This window comes from Anarhichas minor, unplaced genomic scaffold (genome assembly GCF_050575085.1).
Source record: "Anarhichas minor isolate MPS153535 unplaced genomic scaffold, ASM5057508v1 ptg000017l, whole genome shotgun sequence".
Taxonomy (NCBI): domain Eukaryota; kingdom Metazoa; phylum Chordata; class Actinopteri; order Perciformes; family Anarhichadidae; genus Anarhichas; species Anarhichas minor.
Window position 1 is genome coordinate 18794753 of NW_027466463.1, and position 21281 is coordinate 18816033.

The 21281-nt window shown below is 43.7% G+C and overlaps 4 protein-coding genes across 6 annotated transcripts in view; 2 read left to right on the top strand and 2 right to left on the bottom strand.

The window, feature by feature from the left end:
• LOC142952089 (ankyrin-3-like) overlaps positions 1–6877 on the top strand; it is an 82446-nt gene extending 75569 nt beyond the window's left edge. The window contains exons 44-49 of the mRNA XM_076094093.1: positions 2124–2829; positions 2938–3121; positions 3399–3482; positions 5767–5890; positions 6132–6388; positions 6830–6877. Coding sequence (XP_075950208.1) covers positions 2124–2829; positions 2938–3121; positions 3399–3482; positions 5767–5890; positions 6132–6388; positions 6830–6877 — 1403 coding nt within the window. The remainder of the gene's footprint in view (positions 1–2123; positions 2830–2937; positions 3122–3398; positions 3483–5766; positions 5891–6131; positions 6389–6829) is intronic.
• A 177-nt stretch (positions 6878–7054) lies between these two features.
• LOC142952090 (uncharacterized) lies at positions 7055–12748 on the bottom strand. The gene is made up of 3 exons (XM_076094094.1): positions 12528–12748; positions 11635–11826; positions 7055–11395 (listed from the first exon to the last, which is right to left on the bottom strand). Exons 1-3 carry the CDS (start codon positions 12631–12633, stop codon positions 9774–9776), a joined length of 1920 nt encoding a protein of 639 aa, XP_075950209.1. The 5' UTR covers positions 12634–12748; the 3' UTR covers positions 7055–9773.
• A 2210-nt stretch (positions 12749–14958) lies between these two features.
• On the bottom strand, positions 14959–17167 carry g6pc1a.2 (glucose-6-phosphatase catalytic subunit 1a, tandem duplicate 2). Of its 3 annotated transcripts, none has more exons than XM_076092885.1 (5): positions 16913–17167; positions 16709–16818; positions 16152–16222; positions 15713–15848; positions 14959–15461 (listed from the first exon to the last, which is right to left on the bottom strand). In XM_076092885.1, exons 1-5 carry the CDS (start codon positions 17140–17142, stop codon positions 14959–14961), a joined length of 1050 nt encoding a protein of 349 aa, XP_075949000.1. In that variant the 5' UTR covers positions 17143–17167. The 3 variants fall into 3 exon arrangements, with proteins under 3 accessions (XP_075949000.1, XP_075948999.1, XP_075948998.1); XM_076092884.1 differs by having other exon boundaries at positions 15713–15853; positions 16142–16222; XM_076092883.1 differs by having other exon boundaries at positions 15713–15828; positions 16102–16222.
• A 1079-nt stretch (positions 17168–18246) lies between these two features.
• On the top strand, positions 18247–20131 carry g6pc1a.1 (glucose-6-phosphatase catalytic subunit 1a, tandem duplicate 1). The gene is made up of 5 exons (XM_076092900.1): positions 18247–18467; positions 18551–18660; positions 19142–19247; positions 19350–19465; positions 19632–20131. The coding sequence occupies exons 1-5, from the start codon at positions 18250–18252 to the stop codon at positions 20129–20131; spliced, it is 1050 nt and encodes a 349-aa protein (XP_075949015.1). The 5' UTR covers positions 18247–18249.
• The last annotated feature ends 1150 nt before the right edge of the window (positions 20132–21281 follow it).

Below are 21281 nucleotides of genomic sequence, written 5' to 3' on the forward strand. Positions count from 1 at the left end.
CCTTTCATCCAAGCCATATCACTCATTTCTCTCTCCCCTCCCCTCCCCTCCTGTTGTCTCTTCTCTCTCCTCTCTCTTTCACTTCACGTCTCCCCCTCCCACACCGCCTGTTGCTCCTGTTCTCCCTCACTTTTTCACTCCATCTTACTCCCCATCTCTCCCCTCCTCCTCCCCCCGAAGCCCTTGTAGCTGCTCCTCGTTCTTCTCTCCTCCTCCATTTATTCCTCACTGCTTTCCTCCCTCTGCCCTCCCTCTGCCCTTGTCTCCTCCAGCTCCCTCTGTTTCTCCTCTCGCTCCTCACCCTTCTCCGCCTGTTAAATCGTCTTCCCCTCTTCCCTCTCCTCTCCCTTCTCGCACCTCCCTCTCCACCTCTGCTCCTTCCTCTCCCACCTTCCCATCTCCTCCTCCCTTGCCACCTTCTCCAGTTGACATCCCCCTTTCTCCTCATTTTCCCTCCCCTCCTCCCCCCTCTCCCTCTTTAACATGTCACTCCTTGCCTCCTCCACGTTCTCCTCCACATCTCCCCCTTTCTACCCCTTCATCCTCTCCCTTTCCTTCTCCCCCACCTCATTGTTCCCCTTGTCCTCCCCTAAATCATCACTCTCCTCCCCCTTTACTTCCCACCTCCCCTCCACCCTCCCCCCTCCCTCCTGGTGTCCCTTCGTACTTCAGGCGAGATCGTTCTGTTCCTGAATTCTACATTTAGATGCCTTTTTGTTGCTCTTCTCTTCTTTGCCTTTTGTTGAAATATACACAACTAACTTATCTGAATTCTACTCAAGCTTTTGCTCATACTTGAACATTAACCTATTATATAGTTATTGAGACCGTCCTCATTCATTTCAATTGTCTGAAGTGCTTTTACAAAAGGCTTGGCTGACTAAATTGCCAGTTTGAAACTACAACAGTTCCTGAGGCACTTTGTGACATTAGTGTGACTGTTCATGTCAAATTTATACGAATCCAGTACATGTGAAGTTTCTATCTTTTATATTCTGTCTTTGGCACTTTGGTTTCTCTGTTTCCATCTTGTGATGTTATCATGTGTCTACTCTGTACCGCTGGTCCAGTAGTCACACAGGAGTCCCCGCCTGTTTGTTGAAGAAGGAGAATCCTTAAAGCAGCATTCAGTATTGTTTTTGTGGGCCACTTTGGGGCATCACAACACCTGCGAAAACACAACAAAGCTGACATGGCAAATATGTTATCAAGAAGTTTCATATTTACACATTCAGCAAATAAGAAGCAACATTAGCATTCTTCTGGAGTCGTGTTTCTGGTCACTTTGCTTGTGTAAGTCCAATATTCACTCTCTTTTGTCTCCGTTTTCTAGCTGCTAATTGCTCCACTATGTTGACCGGGTGGTTGCAGAATGTGACTGCCTGTCCACAGAGAGTAATCACACTACACTACAGGTCCCTTCACAGCTTTTTAGCCGCTTTTAGCTCTTTGTTTTAGTTTTTTTTGCCCGCAGACTTAACTCTTGACATGAAGCAACTGTTTTTATTTAAAAGCGCTGATAAACCCACTGCACGCCACACGGCAGACAGATAATGTTAGTAACTAGGAGGTAAAAAGATGAACATCGTGGCTAAAGGACCACATATCTTCTCAGGAGTTGGTGGAGACCAAAACAGAGCTAAAAAAAAAGTGAGTTCTAAATAAACCCTCCCTTCCCATCGCCAAAAGACTGGCAGATGAAGCTAGCAACTAGCCGATATCTCAAGTTGGTAGAGACCAAAAACAGGGTTAAAGAAGAGTGAATATTGGACTTACATTCATTTGTTGGACACAAATACGACTGCAAACGAATGATAAAGTTTCTCTGTGTCTGCTTGATGTGTAAGTTCACCATATGAGCTTCAAAGGGTGATAATATGTCAATGTTGTGTTCGCAGCTTGTTCTGCTGCCGCCTAGTTGCCAAAAACAAATCACAGGTTAAAAGTGTATTGGGGTTACACCTGTCTGACTTTTGAACAAAAGCTAGATGTTACAAGTGTTTCTCATCTCATCACCTCCACCACTCAACCCACCCTTCCCTCCTTCCCTCCCCTGTTTTTTGTCTCTCCCTCCCTCTTCGATCCCCTCACCCTCTAATCCTTTACTCCTGCCATCCACCCAGGATACGACAATATAGATCTGGAGCTGCAAACCCCCACAGACCTGAACTACCAGCCCCCCACTCCGCTTCGCTCAGACGACTTCTTTAGCGAAGGCGAAGCTAGCGCAGACTCCCCTAGCAGGATCACGCTTACTAGACCTAGCGACCTCTCTCTCACTCAGACCACCAGTACCTCCAGCAGCGACCCCCCCACAGTCGCCGCTGGCCCCACCTTCAGTGCCCCGCAGCCCCCTATCGTTGGGGCCGAAGATACAACCTTGACCGCTGGAGAAAGAGAGATGTCTAAGGAAGAAAAGACAGGGCTGGTTTATTATGAGAGGCCAGATAATGACAGACGGTCAGTAGAGCAATCAGGAAAGGGAACAGACGTGCATGCGGAGGCCTTAGAGAAAGAACTGAAGGCAGGGCTTGTTTTGGAGCGTCAGGGAGAAGATGCTGCCTCAGACACCGCTCATGGAAATGGAAGGCAGGAAGAAGAAGAGGAGGAGATGACTCCGGAGAGGCTGCAGAGTCTGCTGGATGACATAAAGCAGGAGGGAGGCTTGGAGGACGAGGAGATGACAGAGGAGAGGATGAATGAGATCCTCGAACAACTGCATCAAGCAGAAAAAGACATGTGTTCAGTTCCAGGCTGGAGATGCGAGACGTCCGGCGCGATCGTAGAGTCGGCAGCCACTGGCCACAGCCCCGGCACCGAGGAGGGCAGGTAGGATCTCTTTTTTTTTAGACTCTGTTTACAGATTTACACACCTTGGTGTTTCTCAATCTGGTAGTTTTACGAGCACTATATTTCATTCCTCCGCAGCCCCGACAGTCTGGCTGATTCGTTGGAGCAGCCTCCGGCTCAGACCGGCAGACAGAACGGAGGTCACATCGACGCAGCGATTGAAGAAAAGGAGAAGGAGGCCAAGAGGAAAGGATCTCAGGAGGACAGCAGCACAGCGGGACCAAGCAGAGGCCGGCAGGAGGGAAGTGAAAGGTCCCAGCACAAAGTCCAGGTGAGAGTCGCTCTTAGGGTGTGTCAGCTGACATTTTGTTATTTATTTACTTGTTTATATTTTGTAGAAATGTATGCATAAACACATTATGTCTGTGGCCTTGAAAAAGGCCTGTTTTATACAGAATGTTAAGCCTTAACTTCAGTTGTAGTGGGTTTAAAATGAAGAATGTAAGCTTACGTGTTTCATTTTAACTTTCCACAAAGTCATAAATTGAAGACTCATACACACACACTTGCTCATCAATGTAACAATGCTGCTGGGCTGCCTTCGTCAGGAGAGTGTTAGAGCTGACGAGTCCAGCTCCGATGAGGAGACCACTGTCACCACCAGGGTGTACCGCAGACGAGTCATACTCAAGGTGTGTAAGGTCTGGTGTGTGGACAGCTCGAGGCAGAGTGAACCTGCTTAAAGCTTTGAGACTCTGTGTGTGAAGAAGACTGAGTCACAGAAATAGATTGTGACGTTAGGCTGTGCTGGTGTGCGTTTGTCAGCCTTTGTGTGTTTTATAGAGTGAAAGTATGTTTGTTATGTTTGTGTGCAGCTGTAATGTTTATAGGATAAAGAATGTATCATAGAGAGGTTTCCATCCAACTTTTTATTTTCAACTTGCACATAAAAAATCTGAGTGGAAAGTCTGAGAATTAAAATGTAAAAAGTAAAAATATCACACAAGGCTTGGCTGAGGTGGAAGAGTTTGTTTGTAGATAAAAATACAAAAAGTGCAATGGAGCCGGATTATTCAGACCTGAATAAATCATAAATAAAACTAGGAGCAGATAAGAGAATGTAACACTGGTCTGCAAAGTATTAGTGAAATGTCCCAAATATTTTCCCAAAAGAATTTGGAAAATGTCCAAAACATATTATTAAAAATTCAGAACAATGTCTGTAAAATAATAGTAAAATGACCAAAACATTTTACAAAAACATTTTACGAAACATACGAAAAATATCTGTAACATTTACATAATATTTCCCAAAACATTTCATATATTTATTAATTATATTAGTAAAATCATTTTTAAAATGTCTGAGAAATATTAGTGAAATGTCCAGAACATTTTCCAAAATTCTTTTGTAAAATATATGAAAAATTGTAGTAATACAATTTGTAAAATGTCCAAAAAATGTTTAAAAAATGTCAGAAAATATTGGTTTCAAATATTTGATTTTAATCAAAAAATATTTGATTACATCATCTTGTTGCGCTTTCTTCTTCTGCAATGATTTAATGGCACCTGACTCAGGACCATCAACTGTTAGTCTTCGTTTGCCTCGACACCTAATAGTCACATAAGAGTAGTGGATGGAAACACTCTGTCATTCCTATTTTCTTTGGATGGAAACTTGACTATAGCTGCATAGAGGTGTGTGTGTGTGTGTGTGTGTGTGTGTGTGTGTGTGTGTGTGTGTGTGTGTGTGTGTGTGTGTGTGTGTGTGTGTGTGTGTGTGTGTGTGTGTGTGTGTGTGTGTGTGTGTGTGTGTGTGTGTGTGTGTGTGTGTGTGTGTGTGTGTGTGTGTGTGTGTGTGTGTGTGTTTCTGGTGCTGCTGCCTGGTTGGTGGCCTGTTGGTTGTGCTGTGTTTGGCTCATGTATAGAGAATAGTGCTGTTTGTTATCATGATTCTGAGGCTGGATTTACACAGAAAATCTGTAAAAGTTATGTTAACACTCTTGGTGTCCATGAGTCTACTGAAAAGACTCTAAAGCCTTTAGATGTCTGCTCACTCTGAATTCAAACTGAATAAGAGCATCAACTACATGTTTGAATTGTAATGTACAGAACAGACAACATATTACTTTTGAGCTGCAGCTAACAATTGTTTTCATTATCAATGAATCTGATGATAATGTTCCCGATGAATCACTCTTTACGATGTCAGGACACCGTTTGTCGGAGCAGGGTGATGCTGCAGCTCTGACATACAGATGGTCTGTCTCTGTGTAAATGGAGCCTCAGTTGAGCCGACAGTGTGAATATTCGCTTGTGTGGTTGTTACTGTGGAGTGAGGAAATTCTCTCTTGTTAGAAATTGAAGGAAAAAGTCATCGTCGTACAAAGTTTGCAGCTTTTTTAGTTTGTTGTACTCCGGACACGTCTGCTTGAAGCTGTTGGCCTTTTGCAGTGATTTTACAGCACAGTATGTTCTTAATTATAATGATTTTTACATGCATTTAAAACAATAAACCGTAGCTTTTGTAATCCGTACTCTGTGTCTCTGCTACTGCCGGTGTGCGTTTTGAAGTTTGTGTTTCAGAGCCGTATTAAAACGTTGAGACAGCCTGTGTGATACTCTGTTGGGTTTCAACATGTTGTAAAATAAAAACTGAAGAAAGCAAAACATTGTCATAAGAGGCTCTAAGAAGTCATGTTTTGTGCTACCAGTCCTGCATCACAGACGGTCATGGATGTTTTTTATCTTTCCGAGAATTTATAATAATGAAACTGCGCTTAAGAAAATCTTTATTCTAACAGCGGGAAACCCATCGGCTGTGGCAGACGTCTGTCTGTGTTCTCTGTATTCTAAATAACCAGATGACCTATCATACAGATAACCTCTCAAACCTCTTCCCCCCCTCTACCCCTCCCCCCCTCCATCTCTCATCTTCCACTCGTCCTTTAACCCTCCATCCCTTCACCTCAGGGAGAGGAGGCCAAAAACATTCCTGGAGAGTCTGTGACGGAGGAGCAGTTCACAGATGAAGACGGGAATCTGGTCACCAGAAAAGTAACCATCCTCACCCTCCTCCATCACCTGTCGCATCTTCATCCTACAGCTCTCTCACACACACACACACACACACACACAGACACACAGACCCGTGTTTCCCTAGTAATATTCCAAATGGGAAAAGTAGATGCATACAGACACACACATTGATGCATGAACACACACTTCTACACAGTACAGTAACACTGTCGTCTCATACACGCACACACACCTCACCAAATGCTTTCCTGCTTCCCTCCCCCCCCCCCCCCCCCCCCACCCCCCACCCCCCCCCCCACCTCCTCCCCCTGACATGTTCTGCCCCCTACAGGTGATCAGAAAGGTGGTGCGGCGTGTGTTCAACACGGAGGACAGGAGGGAAAGTGAGGGCGTAACTGTTACAGAAGAAGGAGCTGCTGCTGGTGCTGCTGCTGGTTTTGGTGGTGGTGGAGCAGGCGCTGCTTCTTCAGCAGGAGCTACGGGGGGGAAGGGCAAGAAGAGGGGCAAGCGCTCCCGACAGGGCAACAAGGCTGAGAAGTCCGGAGAGAAAACTGAGGTTGGCGTTAGAAACCAACCGCCGAACTTAAGTCACCTGAGGATTGCAGTTTGTTGAGTGCTGTGTAATAGAGTAGTAACAATGGCCTGTACACATGTGTTGTGTTGTGTGTTTCCTCTGTACTGCACTGTATCAGTAGAACCAACCAACAGTCATACAGTCCTGGCCTGTTGATTGGACTTGAGAACTACTAATATAATGTGTTTCAACTAATATAGAAACAATAATTATTGTTCTCTTTTAACATGTCTTGACGCATGTGTGATTTGAACGCCCTCTTTTCTCTCCTGAAACTCGTCTCTCTTGCAGCGTGCTGCCTGTCATCTCCTCGACTGAGCTTCATTAACACTCGCGGCTCATATTTAGTCTGAGCACAAAGCTAACTTTAGTTTTCTCTTTGTTTTGTCTTTTGAACCTCACTGCTGTCCTCGCTCTGCCAAGCCTGGAGTCAACGGCAGCAAGAAACAAGGGAAGAAGAGTCAGTCATAACAGTAGAGCTCTCCACTGAACCAGGTAAGAGCTTCACACCTTTTATAATCCACTCAAGTCAATGAATATCAATCTGTTGAGCCAAACCAGTAGAATGGTCACAATGTTGCTCTATAATGTTCTTTTTGGAAATGTAAAATACATTTCGCAACTAGTGCATCAAGGAGTAGTCTGACATTTTAGGAAATATGTTTATTTGCATTTTTTACAGATCTAATCAGATCCGTGGCGTTTCAGATCCACAGCATGAGTTCATTCGCAGCGCCTCAGATTTTAATTTAAGTCTGTGATCATTCACCCTCCAGGTCCACTGACGTCCGCCCGCGACACCAAACAAACACACCAATGGGAGGAAAAACAAGACTGGAAGCCTCGTCAATCGGCCAAAACAACGTGTCTGAAGCTTTCACTTACAACGCATGGTTTTTCAGCAAGACAAACGCAAAACAAGTTACTTTTTCTTTGATTTCGCATGAGCATGTCACCAAAAACTCACTCACTGTTGTGGAAACGACACCGGAAAAAGGACACGCATGGACGTGAGCTGGAGCTTTCTTATCTTCTACGAATGAGAGGCGCCTGTGTGACCAAAGATGGCACAAAGAAACGAGGAAAACTAAACGCTGACAGATAAGGAAGACGTGTGATTCACTCTCTCCCAGACACTCGCCTTACATGCTCTATTTTCTCCTCCTGGACCCGCAGTATTGGGGTGTACCATGTGGTTATTTTTAAAAAAATGAAATATAATATTAAATGGGTGATTTTTGTTGTATATAAATGACACTGTATAAAATCTTTAAACGAAAAAAAAAAAAATCAGTAGCTTCACAGATTGTTTATGCACTGATTTGAGTTGAAGCTTTGCAGAGTCGGTGCATTTGTATCGAGAGGTCGACACTGTCTGAGCAGCCTTGAGTGTGCGACCCGATGCTCTTCCTCAAACCAATACGAAAGGAACAAAAAAAACACGCTGTATGTTAACGAGAAACGAACGGACGCAAAACAAATGAACCGCTTGATTTTAAACAAAGGACGTTTCTTTAACAGCTTCTTCCGCTCTTGTCTGTGGAACTTTGTCTTCAGAGAGATAATATTTTGCTGCATGTGACGTCACTTTATTTGATTTTCCTCCTGATTCAAAAGCACTGTAATACAATTAGAGATGGTACTGCTGTCCTTGTGAGCACTCATTATAACTCAAACATCTGTCATATATATATATCTGTTTTTATTTAGTTTTTTACGGAAATTAAAACGCACACACACGCTCCGGATAGCAAAGCTTCAGGAAGGTACTGACGGTGTCCCCAAATGTAACCTGCAGACTGGAACATTGTGTTATCTCCTAACAGCTAGCAGCCCTGTGTGTGTGTGTGTGTGTGTGTGTGCATCATCAAATACAAATGTCTATCTGTGAGGCCATTACGCATACTAGAAGTGTACGTTTTAAGATCTGCTGTGATTTTAAAAAGGGGACTTTTATTTTGACGGTGTGATGACTTCTATCTTCATTTAACAGGTTCTAATTACATGAAAACAGGGAATCTCTTTTTTAGCCCCATCATCCAAATATTGTTCTTTTTGTTAACGGTTAAATGATCACACATTGTTAAAGATCTCATCTGTGTAATTTCTTTCTTTCTTTCCGTTTGTCTTTTTTCATACAAAACCACCCTCAGCATCCATTGTTGATGATAAATCTGGTACCAACATGTATGACAAACCAACATAGCCTACACTGGATGACCCAATTATTTAAACAGAAAAATAAACTGTGTTTAAACTGAACGACTGTGAGTTTGTTTTTGCCACATTATGCAATCTGTGGAGCCTTCAAGAAAACAGAATCCAGCTTCACAGTAAGAGCCTCTCAGATGAGGGCCGTTGGATTCATCATGGACCGTGGTCGAAGAAGAATGTAGATCCTTTCCTAGTAAATGTAATAATACCACACTGAACAGGTAAAAGTCATAGTATGTCATGAAGATATCTTACAAAATTCATACTATAGTATGTCGAAAATACTTTCATAAAAACATTAAATGGTTCATATATGGTCATAGTTCAGGTTGTGTGAAACATACGAGTTATAACAGTCGGCCTCCATGTTTAGATTAAATACAACAGGAAGTATTATTGTACTTTATAAATGATAACACAAGACGCCATGTGTATATAACAAGTAGATATGCATGTCAGACTGGCGTTGTTTCATCACTTTTCTTTTTGATGTGAGCAGTTTTAAAATGTATCATTTAAAGGAATAGTTCAACAAAAAGAAAAAATATATATATTTGCTTTCTTTCCATTAGCCAGATTTACAGGTTTATAAGCGAAGCTAACCACGCTATTAACCCGGCTCCATACAAACACACAGACGTGAGGTTATAGGGCTGCGACTAACACTTAAGTACAATGGTTCTACATAACTGAACGAGACAAAGTTCCCTCTGAGACACGGTGGAAAAACAAAGTTTGAACTGAGCATCAAAATGTTCTCAGATTTAAGATTTAGAGGCTACAAACCATGTAAACCAGACTGACATGAATAAAATATAAAGAGAATAATGGATCAACAGGAGAAAGCAAGATCGACAGAATAACCGCAGTAAATATACCATAACAAATGTCAGAAAATATCAAAAAATGCAAATTTCCAAAGTCCAAAACCCCCCAAATTATCAATTTACTATGACACACAAACACACCGAGATGCTGGAACAAGGCAACGTCCGGTATTTTTGCTTGAAAGTCGACATCGAAAAAATGAAGCAATCCACAAAATAGTCGCCAAATAACTTTCTGTCGATCGATTCATCGGCTGAGTGTTCCATTAGACAGGAAGCAAATTTGCATATCTGCTTAAAATGTTGAACAATTCCCTAAACAGACATCAAAGACTCGTCAGCCGCGTGGATTCCTCCTCGTGAGACTGTACGTGTCTCTTCAGATCCTCCTTCCTCGCGAACCCTTTGCCGCAGACGCTGCAGCCGTGCGTTCGATCCCCCTCGTGGGTGCCCATGTGTTTGGCCAGCGAGCCGCTCGCCGTGAAGCTCTTCCCGCAAACGTTGCACAGATACGGTTTCTCCCCCGTGTGGGACCTCATGTGGATCTTCAACGCCCCGCTCTTGTAGAACTTCTTCTCGCACACGCCGCAGCGGTGCGTGGACTCCCCCGTGTGGATCATCATGTGCGTTTTCAGGGTCCCCCTCTGTCGGAATCCTTTCCCGCAGACGCTGCAGAGGAACGGTTTCTCCCCCGTGTGGATCCTCATGTGAGCCGTCATGTACTCTTTGAAGCTGAAGCTCTGGCCGCACACGCTGCAGACGTACGGTTTCTCCCCCGTGTGGGCTCTCATGTGCCCCATCAGGTTCCCGTTCTGAGCGAACGCTTTGCCGCAGACGTTGCAGACGTACGGCTTCTCCCCCGTGTGCGTCCTCATGTGCATCTCCAGTTGCTTGTGGCTGTCAAAGTGTTTGCCGCAGACCTCGCAGTCGTTCGTTCGGACGTACGTTTGCAGGTGAAGCCTCAAGCCGTCATCGGACTCGAAGCGTTTCCCGCACACCCCGCAAAGATCTGCATCATCCTCGTCTTCTTGCACGTGCTTCAAAAAAGAGGCTCTGTAGCAGAAATACTTGCCACAGACTTTACAGCGGTATTTCAGATGCGATAAATCCCTGAAATTCTTGTTTTTAAGTCCTTTAGGTTTGTTTGATTCTTTAGTTTTTGACTTTTGTAAACAAGGTCCGTCTTTGGTCTCATCTTTGTCGCTGCCTCCGTCATCACCATCACTTCCTCCGCTGTCCTTCCACTCCTCATCACTGTGACCCGCTTCACTCTCAGCGTCAGAGCACTCCGCCTCGGACTGTTTGTCCTCCGTCTGATCCCTGCAGCTGTTCTCTTCGCTGTGGGTTTGTAAATGCACCTTCAAGCTCTCGTCAGAGTCCAGATGTTTCCCGCAGGCTCCACACAGATCGGAGCTCTGTTCGTGCACGAGTACGTGTTTCAGAAAAGAACGTTTGTAGCGGAAAAACTTTCCGCAAACTCTACAACAACTCTGTCCTGGAAGTTGGATCTTGTTTGTTGCAGAAATTTTACTTTCCTGTATTTTAATTTTCTTCCCAGCGACACTTTTGAGGAAAGACCTTCCACACATTTCGCAATAATCCTCGGCCTGACTTTGTTTCTGAAATGTTTTTCTTTTCTTTGATTTGAGATGTTTCTCGTTTATCTGACAATCATTATCGTCACTCGCAGCGTCTGAATTGTCTGATGAGAGAACCTCGTGGTCGCTCGGTGGCAGCGTCTCTGTCTCCATCACAGTCGAGGTTCCCTTTTCTGCTCTTTGTGTTTGGTGAAGATGTGAAGGTTTACCGTGGATAACGTCACAGTCTGTCTCCGTAGACGCGTCTCTAATCTGTGGTAGACCTGATGTTTTCTGGACCTGACTGGAGCTCCTGCTCTGCTCAGAGGAAGCGTCCTTTCCACAGTTCGACCTAGAGAGCGGCAGTCTGTCTGAAGAGAAGATCGAAGAGAAAATTCAGCACGGAAACACTGACAACTAGAATAAACACCAACACCAAGGCCATAACAATGTTTTCTCTAAACAAACGTTATTGTGCTCTTACCTGGGTTTTAAATCACTTTAAAGGCGAGTTATGATGACAAGTTAAATGTTATTGACAGGAAACAAAATCAAAGACAACTCTATGACTAATTCTTGCAATATAACCTTTATTAAATGTATAATATACCTGTTCCGTGTACATTCGTCTCCGTTTCCAACGAGACGCTCATCGGCTGGCCTTTACGTTCGATCTCCTCGTGGGAACTGGAGACTTCTGCCTCGTATTCTCCCAACATTTTCTCCAGAATCCTAAAGATCTCGTCAGCGACCGCCGACAGCCGCTCGTGTACAGCTGCCCTCTGCTGCTCGGGGGACATATCTGGAGGAATAAAGGGGGGAAATCAGGCATAATTCGGAAATATTTTAAGAATAATTCAGCTGTAAACTGACCTAGTGGTGGAAAGTAATTGGCTTAATTTACTCAAGTACAATTTTGAAATAGGGGGAATATTGTAAACGTACCTCTTCTCCATTCATTTATAAATAAAGAGTTACATTGCTGATTCAGATAAAAAATATAAAATATAATGCACAAATAAATGATGGTGGTTTATTATGTATTATTGTGTATAAAGATATTTTAACTCTTGGTAAAAATCACAAGCTATTCAGCAGTAATGAAGTAATTAAAATAAGCTCCTCCTCCTTTACCAGCTGCAACATTAAAGCACCAATAACTATAATTCAATAATATAACATCCATATTATTCTGCATAATGTGTAGTCTAACATTTCATATTTTGATGCAAATTTCGTAATGTGACTTAAGTAAAATTTTTGAATACTTATAACAGAATACTTTTGCACCGTGGTATTGCTACTTTTACTTAAGTAAAAGATCTGAGTACTTCCTCCACCACTGAAAGTACCTCAAATGTGCATGTAAGTGTAGCACTTAACTTAGTAAAAGATGCTGTCTTGATAACAACCTGATGGTGGAGTGATAAGAGGACATATAAAGGCGTCATATAAAAGCAGGTGGTGCAGGTATTTCTAAGAACGTGTCCCGTGTTTACAAACCTGAAGTGAGCTGCAGCTTCTTCTCCACAGAGCGGAGTATTTCCTCCGCAGCCGCCTCCAGTCTCTCGGCCACCAGCGCCTTCACCGCCTGCAGTCTGGACATCATGGACCGACAAAAGTGTCTCTTCAACCGGGGAGCATTGTGTGCACTTCAACACACTTTAACGGGCACAACAACAACACTAGGGATGCAGCTGCAGCCAAGCCATAGTACTTCCGGGTCCGTCTTCTTCGTGTGCTTCAAAAAGCTGACGGTTGATGGTGAAACACCGCTACCCTCTGTTCTTAGATGGTGTTACAACGATTAATGTCCCCGTAGGCCACTCGGGTCTTTTACTTATTAAGTAAAACTAGCAAAAGTACCAAAATTAAAAGTACTCATTATGAAAAAGGGCCATTTCAGAATAACGTATATATTATATTACTGGATGATTCATTAATGTGTTCATCAGGTGGAGTTAATATTCATTACTTTATACTGCTGGGTAGCTTGTGAATTCCACCAAGGGATCAATAAAGTTGTATCTGTATTTGTAATAATACACCCTAATCTATTTATTGATTATATGTTTGTATTATCAATCTGAAGTCAACTTAGAGTATTTGAGTAAAATTGCTTTCCACCATTAGGTACTTTGCTTGAGTATTTTCAGGTTATGCAACTTTACACTTCAACTTTACCACATTGCTGAAGCCAATATTGTACTTTTTACTCCACAACATGTATTTGATAACTTAAAGTTACTGTGAGGACTGGCAGCAGCGGCAGTAACTACAGCTGAAAAAATAGTGGAGCAAAAAGAACAATATTTCCCTCTGAAATGTAGCGGAGTAGGAGTACCTTACAAAATAAATACTCAATTAAAGTACTAAAGTACAGTACTTTAACCGCTGTCTCTAACAGTAGTAACATTAAAATGAGCTAAAATCTATCTCATTAATTCATTCAGTCACTTTGAAACAACAAAAAATTATGAATGAACCATTCAGGTAATCAGCCACTTATCTATCTGTGTGTGTGTGTGTGTGTGTGTGTGTGTGTGTGTGTGTGTGTGTGTGTGTGTGTGTGTGTGTTCTACAAAACACAAACAGACAAATATTGAATGTTCAGCTCTTACCGTCGTCTTTAGACGGCAGCATGACGTGTGGATCCGTGTCATCGCAGCATGTCAGGCTAAAGGCCAGGGCTTCAGTGTGGAGTTAATGATTCATATCTCAGTCTGGCTTTGTGTTTTTATATCTACGAGGTTATACAACAGACAAAAAAGGGACATGGGATTTCTGGAAGGGGGTCATGTGTGTATGCATTTCTGTGAAATGAAACATTTTGTCCTTCACTTGTTGACGGGGACAGAAATCAGTCAGTCAAGCAAGAAAGGAAATAATTTGGCTCCTCATCGAGATGTTGTTTTAGTGAATTTAACTTTTATTTTCTGACTTCAAACTGAATCCTTGTTGCATTTGTTGTCTCATTACAGAGTTTGAAGGTATTATGATTGCTGAGGTTAACGTGTATCCAATATTTATTGTATTCCATGTTTATTTGTATGCACTGGTGGAAAGTAACTCAACTTTGAGGTATGTGGGAGTATCTCCGTTGTCTGCTATACTTCTACTGAAATATTGTACTTTTACTCTGTTACATTTATTTGACAGCTTTAGCTACAAGTTACTTTAAAGATTCAGGTAAATTATACAAAAAACATTGAAATAGTAGGAATAACAGTCTGAGAAGTGCCATGTTGTTGTCAAATGATGACTTTTACTTTTGTTACTTGAGGAACATTTTGTGGAAGTTATTCACCTGAATAAACTTTTGAATGCTGTGCGTTTACTTGCGTTGGAGTATTTCTTACATTGAGGTACTTTTACTTCAGTAAAAGATCCCAATAGTAATGCGGAGGCTGTTGACTGTATGTGGTGGAGCAGATTAATGCAGATTAATAAAAGGCTAAATAATCATCAGCCCAGTCAAATATAAACCAAGTCATTAAATACATTTTTCAAGATATTTTTTTATTAAAAATATTCAAAAACAGTTTCAAAAATACTTTCTTTAACATTTAAAATACATTACTGATACAGTTGAAATACCACGTGGAAGCTGTGAGTAACCTGTCTGAGGTTTAACAGAGGAGCTGCATGTGTTCATCGTTCGTCCTTTTACAGGACTCTGAAAGAAACTGTCAATATCATATTTTCGCTAAATTCACAATTGGTCTTTGTAAATGCCACTGGACATCCTGGATAGTGCTTTCACTTGGTGCTCACACAGTTCAGTGTCCAAATCACACCAGTGACAGTTTCCCATCTCATAGGCCTTGTTTGTTTTATCCTCCTGAAGATCAGCTGGACGCATGAAACGCAACAAGCCCCAGAGGACAGATCTTCTTTTTAGACTCTCCTCGTCATTAGTCCGTATAGTCCGAGTTCACAGTCCCTTCTTGCTCTGCAGGCTCAGAGCTCCGTTCACGCAGTACGGGACGATGCTGACGGCGACCAGCGGCACGGTGGCGCTCTTGCAGAAGGACAGCAGGTAGAAGAGGGCGGCGGTGTGCGTGGGAGGCTTGAAGGAGTCGAACAGGTGCAGCAGCACCAGAGAGCCGACGACGCAGCCGACTTTGCTGCTTTTGCTGCTGCTCCTCTTGGTCTCGGTGTAGAGGGGCGAGTGCAGGCCCAGGCCCAGGCCGAACAGGGTGCCCATGTTGCGCAGGAGGCTGGCGAAGGGCGTGGAGTCCAGGTGGACCCACTCGGGCCTCACGCACCACTTCTGGGCTTTCTCCAGGGTCCAGAGCAGGTCCACGCCCAGGGCTTTGAGGACGAGGTAGAAGCCCACGGCGAAGGAGGTCAAGAAGAGCGTCGTGTAGAAGTATTTCTTCATGCTGGCGCTGTAGATCCACTGAGTTCTGTTGAAGGCTTCGGCCACGATCATACCTGCAATCCACCAAAACGGCCCGGTCAATATCATGGGTTGTATTTTGAGAACATAAGGAAGAAATGAAGAAATATAGAGAAATATATAGCGAAGTGGGCAAACTAGATGGAATACATTGTTAATGTGGACAGACACACCATCACTTAATCCACAGCACACATTCACACAATTAATGTAAAAACATTTGCTTTACAATTGTTTTTAGTCAATCGTCAACTGAATTGAGGTATTCAAATATTTCCACACTGACCTGTGATGACGCCAGCGACGACCTGGTGGGGGAAGTGGGCGGCGATGAAGACCCTGGAGAGACAGACGCACACCTGGACTCCCCAAAACAGTGTCCACAAACCCGCCCTCAGATACCTGCCAACAACAACAACACACTTTCATTATTCTATTGTGAAAACTGAAAGTGCAGCAGATTTAAAGCCTTAAAGCAATATAACAATTAGCAGTTATTCTTAGCTCATCATGAGAGCTTCAGTTGCCTGGACGTCAAAACACCTCACTCACAATCTCCCTTCTTTTTTCTCCAAACCAATAGTTCTCAGGAGTCAATGATCAACCACAGCTCAGAACAGATAGCGTGTTCGCAGTGATAAGCTCTGAGGGAAAGAAAACAGTGACCAGACTCACCACTCCTTGTTGGTGGATTTCTTGCCTCCATATTTCTTCTTGCTGGTCACGATGGTGAGGATGGAGGTCACCAGAGTGTAGTAGACACTGGCGGCTCCCATAGCATGGCCAGAGGGGCTGCCTGGACCACACACACACACACACACACACACACACACACACACAGATAGAAGTCAGTGGCTGATTCCCTCAACTACAGCGATGACTGCATGGTTCACTCATCATGTTGTTGTTTCAAAGTGACTGAATGAATTAATGAGTAACATTTTAGCTCATTTTATTTAAGGTTTCCACCGCTGATTAAACCTGTGAAACATAACAAGGCTGGATTACTAACAGAGCTGGTAGTCGCCCATAAGCTTCAAGTTCACTGTGTGGAAACTGGTTTGTGGTAAAATATGTTTCAGTGCAAAACCAAAACAGAATATGAATGTGTCCTATTTTAGTAGCTGATCTTGAGGCCCTGTGTTCACACCTGCAGCTGGGTTTTGCATCCACATAAGTAGATTTATTTGCGTTTAAAGTTACCACACAGCAAACTCGGGAATGTGTAATATTCCAGGAGAGAGGGAGGAATGGGGGCCGTGTACAGTGTGTCATGTCTCACCTGGGCCGGTCTCACAGGTCATTGGATACTGCTCGATGTGAGGCCGATCCCCGTTTGCATAGTGAGCCGTCTCATGGACCCACCAGTAAGGCCTCTCCCCAAACAGAATCCTGAAGATGGCGACAGACACATGCACTCTAAGTTTTGTTTTTTTTATAAATAAATGTTCAGGACATTTCTAGTTCAAAGATTCAGCCCGCTCACCATTTGAACACCAGGTTGAGCCAGTCTCCGATCACGGCCACCCAGATGAGCTTGATGCCCACTGAAGACCGCAGGTGAAACCAAAGCGGGAAGAAGATGAAGAAGGTGTTCCTGAGGTCTGCCGCCCAGGAGACCCAGAGGAACCAGCCCTGGGCGTCCTGGTAGTTGGTCTGCAGGTAGCGGGTGGTGCTCACCCCGAAACCCTGCATGGCGTCCATGACAGCGTCCATCTTTGCCTTCGAGAGAGAGAGGGGGAGAAATCTCAGGCCGGTGCTGCGTGACAAGAAAACAAGAGTGCTGCTTATCAGTAACACAGCTGGTTGGTTTTATACCAGAGGGACCCACCACCCAAACGCATGCTCACGCTGATCTTTGGACCTTGCACGTGTGCAATAAAACACCGGGAGTCAGGAGAGTTTGGGTGGTTTGTCACACAAACATGTTGAAAATAAAGCAGGAAAACAAGATGTGAATTGGAGTCTTTGTCACCGGACTGTAAGCAGCACGGGGAGGAAGTCAGTCGACCAACAAAACAAACAGTCTGCAGAACAACCTTCACTATTCACTGAACTGCATAAAATATTTTTAAACATCTGCCAAGTCCTCTCTCTCTCTCTCTCTCTTGATATCCTCTCTTTCTTATGCGGGCAGCCACTTGAGTAATAATTCATCAGTTATGTAATTGTGTTCTTTTGATGATTTGGTGGAACCATTTGTACGTTACATAAGGAGATCAATGATTAAATGATTGGCTTTGGAGGAGATAGTCGCTAATAAAACAGAAGGAGCAGATTGTCAACAAGTTGCTGCTCTGTGGTGACAAAACGAGGTTTGGCAGAGACGTCCCCCAAAGATGAGCTCATATTTGATCTTGTTTTGAGAGACACAATGTCATCATCTCTCACGTTTGTTGTCCTGAGAGGGAAGACACAAATGACGCACACTCCACACCATCCGTGGACCATTAGTTGGATTAATTGTGAGCCAAGATCAATGGATTTCACAAGCTTGAGCTCAGAACGGAAGCTTCATTTTCATTGATCAGATAATAGTGATATTAAAAACAAGGTTTTCCTAGAAACCCGTGATCGGTCAAAAGGGGGCGGCGGCTGATTTCTGTAATGATGGATTTTAGCACAGGAGGCCTCGAGGGGTGTAAAGGTCTGCAGCCTAACAAAGGCAAACAAATTCACTAGCCTTGAGTAAAGTCCGGTGTGGATCACACGCAGAGGCAGGGTTAGAGAGGGGACTGTCTGGCCTGGAAGAGCTCGGCAGCAGCCTAACTGACCAAGAAGGGACCCAGATTTGGTATATCATCAGGCAGAGGTTGTGATATCATGGATCTCCTCCACAGCTGGGGGGTCGAGCTGTCGGCCCATCTGCAGGCCACGTACGGCCGGTATGAGGGCCTGTTCAGCCTGGCGTCCACAGTGGCCGACCTGCACACCACGTACTTCTGCTTCTTCCCGATCTGGTTCCACCTGCGGAGGCACACGGCGCTCAGGCTCATCTGGGTGGCCGTCCTCGGAGACTGGCTCAACTTGGTCCTGAAATGGTAAAACGGCTGTTCGAGTCCGAGACACGTCAAAAGAGAAGAGTTGTGTTTTTTTTGAGTTCTCTTGGTGTTTCCTGTGGCAGGGTTCTGTTTGGGGAGCGGCCGTACTGGTGGGTTCACGAGACCCGGTTTTATGGAGCAGGACCGGCCCCGTCTCTGCAGCAGTTTCCCATCACATGTGAGACTGGACCAGGTACAGTTCATGGCAGGCCTGTAGTGGATCACGTGACTTGATTGATTGTGTCTGTTCAGATCATTTCTTTAGTGTTTGACGAGTGCTCGTCACCTTCATTTCTTTAAATGAAGGTGAACGTTATAAACTCCATATCTTTGCCGTTTTGTAGAGATTTCTATCTCTTCATTTATTTTTGTGTTGCACAATGTCTCCTTTTTGTTTGAAGCTCAAAGTTCAAACTCTTGGATTTTGTTTTCGCACCACTTTTTCATACTTTTACTCCACAAGATTTCAGAGGGAAATATTCATCAATCAACAAATCAAGTTTTATTTATTAATACAGATTTGAGTAACAAATAAAATGTGTATAAACACGAGAGACATTGCATACAATGAGACTTACTAATAAGCAATAAAAACATGAAATCATTTGACAGCTATAGTAGATACTTATCTCTGCAGAAGAATGTCTGAGATTTGAAGTCTGAGTCTGTTGCAGGAAGCCCTTCAGGTCACGCTATGGGGGCAGCAGGGGTCTGGTACGTGATGATAACAGCGCTGCTCGCTGTTGCAACAGAGAAGCGATGCCCTCCGTTACTATACAGGTGAGTCTGTGAGGAAAACAATCATTCATCTCTATGAAACATCTAAAATAAAACTGTCATCTTGTGATTCATCTTTTGCACTCAGTATTCCCTCTCTGTCAGATTCTTGCAGATAGGCCTGTGGGTGCTAATGGGCCTGGTGGAGCTGGTGGTCTGCATGTCCAGGGTCTACATGGCGGCCCACTTCCCACACCAGGTCGTTGCTGGAGCCGTTACAGGTTAGTCTGCCCAAATACTGCAAGATGTATACATTTTGCAGGGATGAAAATGAAGATTTATGGTGTACGTTGGGCTCGAATATCAGGGATGTGGTGAGGGGTACAGAGGTATATGCAGTAAAACCAAGACTCACCTGATGGACCTGCTTCTCTGTTTTTGTGTCAGGTGTCCTTGTCGCTGAGGTTGTCTCGAAGAAGAAGTGGATCTACAGCGCCAGCATGAAGAAATACTTCTACACGACGCTCTTCTTGACCTCCTTCGCCGTGGGCTTCTACCTCGTCCTCAAAGCCCTGGGCGTGGACCTGCTCTGGACCCTGGAGAAAGCCCAGAAGTGGTGCGTGAGGCCCGAGTGGGTCCACCTGGACTCCACGCCCTTCGCCAGCCTCCTGCGCAACATGGGCACCCTGTTCGGCCTGGGCCTGGGCCTGCACTCGCCCCTCTACACCGAGACCGAGAAGAAGAAAACAAGCAGCAGCTTCAAGATGGGATGTATCGTTGTCTCCTTATTTCTGCTTCAGCTGCTGGATGGATGGACATTTTCTCCTGAAAATCTTATGACTTTCTACTTCCTGTCTTTTGGTAAAAGCGCAGTTGCACTTTTAATCCCGACCACGCTGGTTCCCTGGGCGCTCTGCTGGATTGGCGAGGGAAAGAAAGAAGACTAGAACTTGTGATTTCATGTCAACTTGTAAAGTTTAGAGTCAATTATTAGTTTAATTTTCTATGTTTACTAGGATTGTTTGATACTCAAGATCATTTAGACTTTTAGGACAATGTCCCTGGAGTTATTGTGCCGGCCTTGATATCAGATGAAGGAATATGTACTGTCAACAGTTTAGGAAATATGCTTATTCACTTTCTTATCAAGAGTTAAATGATAAGATTGATACCACTATGATGTCTGTACGATAAATATGAAGTTACAGCTAGCGGCTGGTTAGCTTAGCTTAAGGGAAACAGCGAAAGTACCAAAATGTCAATATGTGATTTTACAACGGGGTTTGTGTTAGGCTAATTGTTTTTTATATTTTGCTGGTTGCGAGAGATTTTCGCGTTTTGTTCTACGATATTTAGAAGTTTTTACGTGTCTTAACGACTCACTCGCTCCTTTAATGTCAACAAGAGTGGATTTTTATACAAATGTAGTTAGAAACTTAGAATACAAAAGTGCTTTTTCAGCTCAATGTTGTATAAATGATGGAATAAAAACAGCTTTTTATAACCACTTGCTTTCCGTAAAGACTTATTTCTTTTTTTTCTCCAAATGTTCCAGAGTGATACTGCTAAATTCTCTGACAGGAACAACCATTAAACATTAACCAGAGCACGCTCCCGTCACTCGAAGGTCCCGCAGAGTGACACAGCCTCCCACCACAGCCATTCAAAAGAGACACGGGGGGGTCAAGGGGCAGAAAGACAACACGTGCGTCTCTTAAGGCTGTAAGAGCGGTGCGCTGTTCAGGCGACATATCAAAGCATGCGGTATGAGATCAGCAGGATTGCAGAGACAGACTCTGCAACACTTCTAATTATATTATAAACCAAAAGTAGTTATGTTAGTCACAAAAATGTTTTTTAAAAAAAAGAACAAAAGCGAGGAAATTATGACCTATTATGAATCTTTAATGTACTTTAACATATTTTCATTAGAGATGAAAGGCAGGGTCAAGGTGAGACCCCTTTTGATGACATAATCCGTGCAACATTTCCCAACTGCTAACCCCACGTCTCCTCTTCTCCTCTTATCTCAGAGGGCTGCTTTGCTGTTTTCCGGTGCTTATCTGGTGAAGACATATCTATATGGTGCTCTATGAC